The sequence below is a fragment of the Coenobita brevimanus genome, chromosome 111 (assembly GCF_032717465.1).
Source record: "Coenobita brevimanus isolate Jiangsu-jjx chromosome 111, ASM3271746v2, whole genome shotgun sequence".
Taxonomy (NCBI): Eukaryota; Metazoa; Arthropoda; class Malacostraca; order Decapoda; family Coenobitidae; genus Coenobita; species Coenobita brevimanus.
In genome coordinates, this window is record NC_137064.1 from 498,568 (window position 1) to 508,567 (window position 10,000).

Here is a 10,000-nt window from a genome sequence, read left to right on the forward strand (position 1 = left end):
GTTTGATCCTGTTCCTAAACCCTCCTTTCTTCTCTCTTCTTTTCTCTTACCTCTCCTCTCTCTCTCTCTCTCTCTCTCTCTCCTGCCTCTTCTCCGTTTCTCCTCGTCTTCAGTCTCTCATTTCTTCATGCTTCTCTTTTCTTTCCTATACTTTCTCTCTTCTCTTTCTTTTTCCTCTTCTCTCCTCGTCTCTCTCTCCTCGTCATTATTCTCTCAGTCCATCATGCTTCTCTCTCTCTCTCTCTCTCTCTCTCTCTCTCTCTCTCTCTCTCTCCCTCCTCTTCTCCTCTCCTCCTCTCTTTCTCTTCGCCTTTAGTCTCCCATTTATTCATCCGTCGCCTCCCGTCTTCCTGTTCTGTCCTCCCTTCCCTTCTGTTTTATCCTTGTTCTGTGGCTGGAGTGGGAGCCTTCACGCGGTGGCACGAATATGGCCGAGTCACTCCTCTGCCGGGTTATACAAACGCCCCTCAGCCCCCTCCCTGTCTCTTGAGAGGGGGATGGTGGACTGCAGGAGGGGGACAACATCAGCCTGCAGTCTACCGGGTTCACGTTTAGTTAAAATATATGGGTTTACCTCAATTACTATCATTTCTATCCCTCGCTCTAGTCTGATACTCTCTCTCTCTCTCTCTCTCTCTCTCTCTCTCTCTCTCTCTCTCTCTGCTGTTCTTCTCCCTTCTCTCCCCTGTTTCATCTCTCCCTCTTCTTTCCTCTCTTCCATGTCTCCTGTACACTTTCACTTCCTTTTTTTCTTTTTGCTCTCCTCTCCTTTCTTCTCCTCTCCTCTCTTCTCACTTCTCTCCCTTGTCTCCGCCCTTCTCTCCCTTCTCTCCTTCTCTCTTCTCTCCTGTCTTTTCTCATTATCCCAGTTCTGTCTCCTAATCTCGTATCACTTTCTTCATCTCGCCTCTTCCTCCTTCCCTTTTCTCTTGCTGTCTCTTCACCTCTCTTATTATTTCCTTGTTCCATCACGTCTCTTCAATTCTTTTTCCGCTGCTCTCTTTCCAAGCAAATTCTCTCTCCCCTCTCTCATTTCTCTGTCAAATTCATCTTCTGCCTCCCTCATCTTCCTCTTTCTCCCCTCCCCCCCTCCCCGAATTATACTCTCTCTCTCTCTCTCTCTCTCTCTCTCTCTCTCTCTCTCTCTCTCTCTCTCTCTCTCTCTCTCTCTCTCTTTATCAGTCAGGAGAATTTATGTCGTCTCAGTTGACAGCCATCCAGATTTACATTTTTCCTAGAGTGTGTTTATATAAAAATGTCAGGTTTTTCCTTATTACACACTGCGTCTATCCTAACAATGGTTTTTCTGAATATTGTAAGGATAGAGCGCCGTTAACCCGTTTGCCGTCCCTTAATTACTGTCCATTTAGCCACTAGCAGTTAGATAAGACTCTTTAGGTCTATTTTATAATGGGCTTTTCCTTCATTAACACCCTTAGCTCTGTTTTTCCCGCTATTAACACTCTTTAGCTCTATATTTTCCTTCCATTAACACTCTTTAGCTCTATTTTATTCCGCCATTAACACCCATTACCTCTATTTTCTCCCCAGCGAATGCTCTTTAACTCTATCTCCTCTAACTATGAGCATTTCTGCTGTGTTAGGACCCGCCCCATCCCCTCCCGGCCAAGCGTACCAAGGCATTTTATGAGGCCTTAAAACTTTCACACATTCACACCCACCGCGGCGCTAATTCTGATTTATACCCTCAATGGTTTTCTCTCCACGGGGTTGTTGCGTGTGGGAATTTGTAGGCAAGGCACTTAGCGTACTACCTTTCACTTACCGGCTCACTGTCGACAAGCTTATTATGCTCCCTCACTCAAACTCCATCACGTGTAACTGTACGCCTTCCCACGTGTGAATTGTAGTTACAGGTGGTGGTGTATGGTTAGCTGTGGAAGGGTTGGAGTTGTGGAAGATTGTAATTCGTATTTGCATCGGTCTATAGCTGTGGCAGAAGTGGCATTGGAGGCTTCGTAACACCTCTTCCTAAGCGATTTATTTTGCCTGTTACACCCTGACACTTTCTTGTATGTGACTTGTACCGTTTTAATACCTTCATAGTTTGCATCAGCGACATAGAAGAGGGTACGTAGGTGTAATGTGCAGAATGAATCGCTAAGGAAGAGGTGCTACGAAGCGTCCATGTATCAGAATCTCCCAGCTCCTTCCCAGACCCCACCCACTGTCCTCATCGTGGGTCTTATAACTCAGGCGGGCTGGCTCCGGGCTCCAGACCCTCCATTAGTCCGCAGAAATGGTGGTCGCCTTAATATTTTGGCAGTGGGGGGCGAAGCAGGGGTGGTGGGGGGCGGGGGGAGATGAGAAGAAAGTGGGGAGAAGGGGTGAGGGGTGAGGGTGAGGAGGTATGTGGCTGGGGAGAGAAAAGGTGAGAGGAGGGGAGAGGCTAGGGTGGAGGGTGACATACAGGAAATAATAGGAGATAAAATGCAGAAGGGTGAGGTGGGGTTGGGTTGGGTTAGGTTCGGATTCTGCAGATTAGGCCAGGTTAGGTTAGGATAGGTTAGAGGAAGGAAGAGATAATGTGAAAGAGGGGTCAAGATGAGAGGGAAGAAGGGAGAGAGCGGGCATAGGAGGAAAGGGATGAGATAAGAAGAGGGGAAGGTGGAGGGGGGGAGGCTTGAGAGACGGAAGGTTCTTGTGGCAATAAGTTGAATATAATGGGGAAAGTGATGATGATGATGATGGTGATGATGGTGATGATGATGATGGAGGACATGTTATTAATATTACATACATTTTCATACGTGGATTATACCTTAGTTCAAATTCAGTCTTTTGGGGGGGAAATATACAATAATAAACGATAAGGAAAAAATTATGAAGAAATACATTGCACACACACACACACACACACACACACACACACACACACACACACACACACACACACACACACACACACACTCCACCGTCCATGCACTGCGGTTCACATTGATTCCAAGCCAAAGGGAAAGTCACATTATGCCAAATCAGTGTCAGAGAAGAGAAAGAACAGGAAAGTGAATTTTTCCTCTCTCTCTCTCTCTCTCTCTCTCTCACACACACACACACACACACACACACACACACACACACACACACACACACACACACACACACACACACACACACACACACACACACACACACACACACACACACACACACACACACACACTTTCCCACCGCTAGTCAGTTGCGGAGAAAATATGGAAATCGAACAGAGTGGAAGGCAAGAAGGAGGGAAGGGGGGAACTGTGGGGAGAAGTTCCAGCCGTAGACAGAGAGAAAAAAAGAGAGAGAGAGAGAGAGAGCTAATTTCCCAGGGTGACGTAAGCAAAAGTAAGAGGGGAAGTTTACGAGCCAGGGAAGGATTTATAGAGCCTTGGGAACCACTGCTCCACGGGTTCAGATTATACGCCATGGAAATCCACTGAAAACCGTCTGAAAATCGCTTGAAAATACTGAAAACCGTCTGAGAATACCCTGAAAGTACTAGAAACTGCCCTAGCATCTGCCGAAATCCTTAAAGTGCCTGAAAACCGTCTGAAAACCGCCTAAAAATCCCTGAAAACACTGAAAACGAGCCAGGTAAGGATTTCTAGGGCCTTGGGAACAAGTGATGGGGAGAGGCAAAATCCCTTGAAGGAAAAATCCGGAATGAGCAAAGGAATATGAACGATGGAGGGTAACACATACCAAAAAATAATACAGGAAAATACCAAAACAGCACCTGAATAGCGAAGACAAAGGCCTGAAGAAAACATCCACAGAAAACACCAGGGAGTAAGAAAATCGTCCGAGGGAATTGACAGAGGCTTTGGAGGGATTAAACTAACAGTGTTTCCACCTACAATTAGTAACAAATGCTCTCAGGGTAATTTTCTGACAGCAATATTATTTTTTACGTCTGACTGTCTCTCTGTCGGGCCGATTCTGTCTGTCTCTCGCGCAATCTATTCGCCTGTTTCCAATCTATCCGCCTTGCTTCCTGAACTGTACCAATAGAACAGCAGAATATGATGCTAGTCACGAAGAAGTGCCATGGAAAGAATGTAGAGCCATAGTATTATCTTATTCTGTCCATTCATCAGATGATCACCTCTCCGTCTTCCTTACCGACCCATAACAATAAAGTTAGAATATGATGTTAGTCACGAAGAAGTGCCATGGAAAAGATATAGAGCCATGGAGCCACTTATTTGGCAGCCGATATTCGGAAAATAAGCCACCATAAGTACAAAAAAAAAAAAAAAAAAATCAAAAATCTCCACCAAGTTGAAATAAATGAAGTATTGTTAATATTTCTGAACTGTTGTGAATCCTCAGGTAGGAGCTCCCGTGCTCACTAATTAATTTCACCTGGAAACTTGGTCAGGTAATTAAGTGGCCTTGATAGAATACCTCAGCCCGTCTCCTGCAGCGCCATGGGAGACCTTAGTAGTAGTTGTAGCAGTAGTAATGATGGTGGTGGTGATGATGGTGGTTGTGGTAATAGTAGTAGTAATAGTAATAGTAACCTAAGGATGGGATGAGGAAATATAGCGGAATTATTACTTACACATCGTCTGAACTTAAGGTGTAAGTAACTAAAGTAACACGCGAAATTTATATGTATAATCGTATAGAGATTTATGTTCCAGTTTATTACAGCTTTCTCACACTGTTTCGACTTCTCATTTACATTCTTTGTTTGTAATAAGCATGATCTTCCTTAAAATATTATCTTTCCCACACTATGTCATTAACCCTTTCACTGAACATTACCTTTCCCTCACTCTGTCTTTACCCTTCCCACTCAACATTACCTATCCGGCACACTATGTCATTACCCCTCCCACTCAACATTACCATTCCCACAGTCATTACCCCTCCCACTCAACATTACCTTTCCCACACTATGTCTTTACCCCTCCCATTCAAACTTGGTCCTCTCCCTCTCCCACTTTACCCTTGCGTCCTTTACCACAGTTGAACGTTGAAGCAGTAACCCAACCTAAGCCATTCTGACCTTCTTCCACAGTGTGCAACATGACCATCGACGGCGCCATGTTGAGTGTGACCTCAGGGCGTCTCTCTGGCTCTCTTGTTCCCCCGCTGGAGCTGCCCCCTCCGGCCGTCTGCTGGTACCGCCTAAGGGCTCCCCCAGGGCACAGGGTGGAGGTCCAACTGCATCGCCTTGTCCACGTCGGCATCAGGGTCAACACCACCACGTGAGTACCCGGTGTCACAAAGCACGTGGTAAATGTTTGTAAATATTGCCACGTGGTTTTGTTTGTAAATATTGCCACGTGGTTTTGTTTGTAAATATTGCCACGTGGTTTTGTTTTGTAAATATTGCTATGTGTTTTTGTTTCGTAAATATTGCCACGTGGTTTTGTTCGTTAATATTGTTCACGTGGGTTTTTCGTTAACTATTGCCTCGTGGTTTTTCTATGTAAATATTGCACCTTTTTTAAATTACCCCTTTGTTTTGTCTGTAAATGAGCATATTAGTTTTGTTTTGTAAATATTACCACGAGTCTTTGTTTGCAAATACTACCTCTTGTTTCTGTAAATAACGTTACCTGAATATCATCCTTTTGCACTTGTTGTTGCGTTTAAAAAATACCACGTGAATACCATCTCTCACGCACGTGGTAATATGTGTTAAGTAAGTACCACGTGAATATTTAATGCTCCCTGTGTGATTTTCCTGTGTTCAAGTGCCACAGTATTTGTCAACACCACCACGTGAGTATCGACTCTACCACGTGCTATTCTTTTATATTGCCACCATATTTGTATCTGAATCTCGTACATTATTATTATTATTATTATTATTATTATTATTATTATTATTATTATTATTGTGCAGAAAAGAATCCAAGGCTTAAAGTATGAAGAATTTATCCCTTCCAAAGAAAATAGCAAAGCACACACACACACACACACACACACACACACACACACACACACACACACACACACACACACACACACACACACACACACACACACACACACACACACACACACACACACAAATCGTGGACTTTCCAGTACTGACCAGCTGCATTCCTGAAGGGCTTAGGGTACGGGTTTACACTTGATCTGGATAGGAAAAAAAGCCTACGTGGATTTTGCATGCCCGCTGTTATGGGGAAGGAATGTAACAACAGATTTTAGAGGAATAGTACTCGGAATAGTAGTTCTGTGTGTGCGTGTGTGTGTGTGTGTGTGTGTGTGTGTGTGTGTGTGTGTGTGTGTGTGTGTGTGTGTGAGAGAGAGAGAGAGAGAGAGAGAGAGAGAGAGAGAGAGATGCAACACTTTGGCGAAGGAGGGTATAGGGAGGCAGTAAGAGGAGGATGGGACGAAACAGTTCTCCCTCAGCGCAGTGTAAAAATGTTGTATTCCACAAAGAGGGCCAATAAGACCGGTTTACAAAGTCAGCAATGGAGTGGGGTCATAAAGTGCACGGGTTCAGCACACCCCAGTCTCTGTAAAGCTGTTTTTGTTCGAGAGGTAATGTGATCGTAGGTACTATTAGGGTCATATGGAATTGGTGTTACCTGTACTTTAGCTTTTGTAAGGTGTTGGAAGGGGATGCTTTCGCTTGGTGGTATCGACATTGCCGGTTGGTGGAGCTGCCCGGTTATACAGACGTCCTTCGATTCCCTTCCTATTCTCAGAAGGGAGGATGGTGAGTTACACGTATTGGAAAGGATTTTGCCTGCAGTCCACCGAGTTCACGTTCAGATAAGCCTAAGATGCAACTACTACTACTACTACTACTACTACCATCACCACCACCACCACCATTACTACTACTATTACTACGACAACCATTTCTGAAATAATTAAAGGTTAAAGCAGATGGGTTAGAAAAATGGTGTAAGGATCCCCGCCTGGACTCTCCCTGCCTCATCAACAAGCCCCGCCTCTTTGATCCCACGGCCGCATCTTCTCATTAACCCCATCAATTCTCCTGTCATCTGCCCCACTGCCACCTTCTTTTCCTCCTGCATCCCTTTCTTCCCTCTCCTGCCTCTTCTCCCCTCCTCCTTCTCCCTCTCCCCCCTCCTTTCTCTCCATCTTCCCCCTCCTCCATTCCTTTCTCCCTCTCTCCTCTTTCTCCGTCCCTCCTTCCCCGTCTCCCAAACCCCCACTGTGTGAGTTGAAAGACGCCTGTATGTCTAGCCAGTGGACCCGCCCAGGTTTATCGGTGCCACCACATGAAGGCATCCCTCTCCAACACCTTAAAGAGTGTAAAATATGCAGATGGTCAGCCGTGGTTCATGTGTTAATGGTGCGGAGTCACGCGGTGCCTGAGTACCCAAACCCATTTCCTGACCCATTCATTAAAACTCGCGTGTAAAATTCTAATTGGCGGATACCCCGGCAGAGCAGCTGATGTGCACTAGTTGATTTCAAAGACCCATTTCAACGTTTTTTTCCCTTTTCCATTAACCTAAATTAAATTCCACTGATGGAGACCCAGTCAGTCAGAGGGTTAAGTCTGTCTCTACGCAGGTGTCCCTATGTACTCATTACCTCTGCCAATAAAGCTGGAGGAGGCTGTGTATTCGCCGTGTCGGTCTGTTTGTATAAAAAGATATCTAAAAAAAAAATGTCAGTGGATTTCATAGAATTTGGTGCATAGATGGCCAGTGGGTCAAGGAAAAGTATACAGTATTTTATTTTGAGGTGGATCTGGATTAATTTTGTGTTGGCAGTGGTATGCGCCCTGTGAATCCTGTAACAGGGCAGACTGTAACCGTAAAAGTAACTATGTGAGACCGTAAAAGTATTCGTCCAATAAGAAAGAGGAATGAAAACAGTGAACCATAGCTTCTGTTGGCGTTGACGGAAGTATGCACTCTCTGAAGGGTTTCTAGTTCTTCCTTTATAAGAATAAAAATGCTGAGATTATGGCGGTGAGAGGGGTAGGTGAAGTGGGGCAAGTGTAGAGCCCTTAACTACGAGAGGCCCTGCCCAGGACGAAGATTTTTCCTTTTTCTTTCTTCTCTATTTATTTTCTTTTTCTGTTACCTCCAGACGATTAATTTATCCCTCGGTAGGTCTGTGCTAGTGACGGAGTGTATGAAAACACTGTATGGCCTCCAGTAAAAAAAAATAAGCCAAATAAAACCATCAGGTGATAAAGACAATGGAATAAAAAGGGCGATAACTTATAGAAAGGATTCAGCACAATGACCTCCATCATTAATCTGTTTCTCCTGTAGCCAGACAGTGTTACCCATCTGAAGACAGGCTTCTCGTATTAGGGAGATTAAATATAGCTTTCACTGATCCAATTACTACAATAAATTTTTCCCTCAAATTTATAAAATTTCCTGGGAGTCGAAAAAATATACCAATATAAAACGTTACCTGTGCTCATTGTACTCAAACATAGTCGAAAATTGCCTTCTCTCACCTGTGCTCATTTTACTCAAACTTGACCTAAAAGTGTCAACTCTCGATCTTCAGTGTCGAGTTGTAACAACAGATTAGCACTGATATGTGGCTAGTCACGAAGAAGTGCCATGGAGAGGATGAGGAGCCATAGCATTGCCGTTTTCTGCCACTGAACTACGTGATATAATCTGCCAAAGAATGAAAATCTTGGCCAAGTTAAGGTTAAAGACAATTCAGGAGGTTAAATATTGCCTTCCTTAACCCATCTGAGGCTCTCCTAAGCTGAATAAAGTAGCATGGAGGAAACAAGAGATGAATTACTAACTGCGTCTTTCCAGTGGAGAAGCTGAGAGACCACATACCTCCGCCAGGGCCAGTATAATGTATGACTGACTGCTGCAATCCCTCTTTACCTCCAGATGAATACTTTGACGGTCACACATAGTCAGTCTTAGCCTGTCCTGGTACACAGTCTCGGAGAGCGCATACCTCCGCCAGTGTCAGTAAATTTATTATTGTTTATTCCTACGTCCGGATCCAGATCCACCTCAAAATCTAATCACTCATCCCTGACTCCCTGTCCACCAGATTTTAACTGAAATCCGATGAAAGCTTTTTGAGATATCTTGTGCACAAACAGACTAATAAACAGACACAAGTGAATACATATCCTCCATCCAGCATCGTTGGCGGAGGTAATTAAGGCAGTACGAGAGGAGAGAAAGGCGAGTGAGAGGAGAGATGACTTGGGTGAACGAACACGAGTGGGCATTACGAGCGGGAGAACATGAAAGCCGATAGGTCATTACGGTGCTTGAAAAGGGAGGCAAAAGGGAGAGGGAGGCGGTGAAAGGGCGAGACGTGGCGCCAGGGAGGAGGAAGAAAGGGTGAGAAAGAAAGAAAGAGAGAGAGAGAGAGAGAGAGAGAGAGAAGGACCTGCTCGGAAAAAATGGGGAGAGAATTAAAGATGGAGCTTAATTGGTAGGAATGAAGAGTGGCAGCCGAGGAAAAAAATAATAATCGACTTTTGGGGGAGGAATGAAGTGGCAGGGGGAAAAAAAGACAAGATCCACATCTGAGAAAAAACTATAAACCTGTTTTTGGTAATGTTCGTATAGTATGATTGGAGAAATAATTTAAAGTGGAAAATAGTTCAAGGAAATTCTGTTGACGGAATCTTACTTTTTTTTTTTCTCTCTCTACCAAATGTTTTATTCACCTCGAGAGCTCGTCGAGTGAAAAAGTGAAAAGGGATTTTTATTAGTTATATTTTGGTGGAGAAGGAAAGGGAAGGGGTAGATGGAGAATGAGATGGAGGGATGGGGTGGAGAGGTATGTGAGTGAGGGAGATGCAATTTGGAGAAAGAGTAACCTGACAGACAGAGGACAGAATCACGTGGATTTCATTCGTTTGTGGCCATCCCTTCCTGGATTAAAGCGCCTAGCTATAGACAAGTAGATAGATAGATAGATAGATAGGTGGCCGTAAACAAAGATAGATGGGTAGATAGATAGGTGGCCGCAGACAAAGATAGATGGGTAGATTGACTGATAGAGAAATAGACATTTTAGTTCCCTGTCCCTTACCTTCCAT

General features: G+C 44.4%; 1 protein-coding gene across 1 annotated transcript in view; it reads left to right on the forward strand.

Moving 5' to 3' along the window:
• Nucleotides 1–10,000, forward strand: part of LOC145417744 (uncharacterized) — a 161,203-nt gene that overhangs the window by 73,966 nt on the left and 77,237 nt on the right. Inside the window, exon 4 of the mRNA XM_080286352.1 lies at nt 5,030–5,219. Coding sequence (XP_080142478.1) covers nt 5,030–5,219 — 190 coding nt within the window. The remainder of the gene's footprint in view (nt 1–5,029; nt 5,220–10,000) is intronic.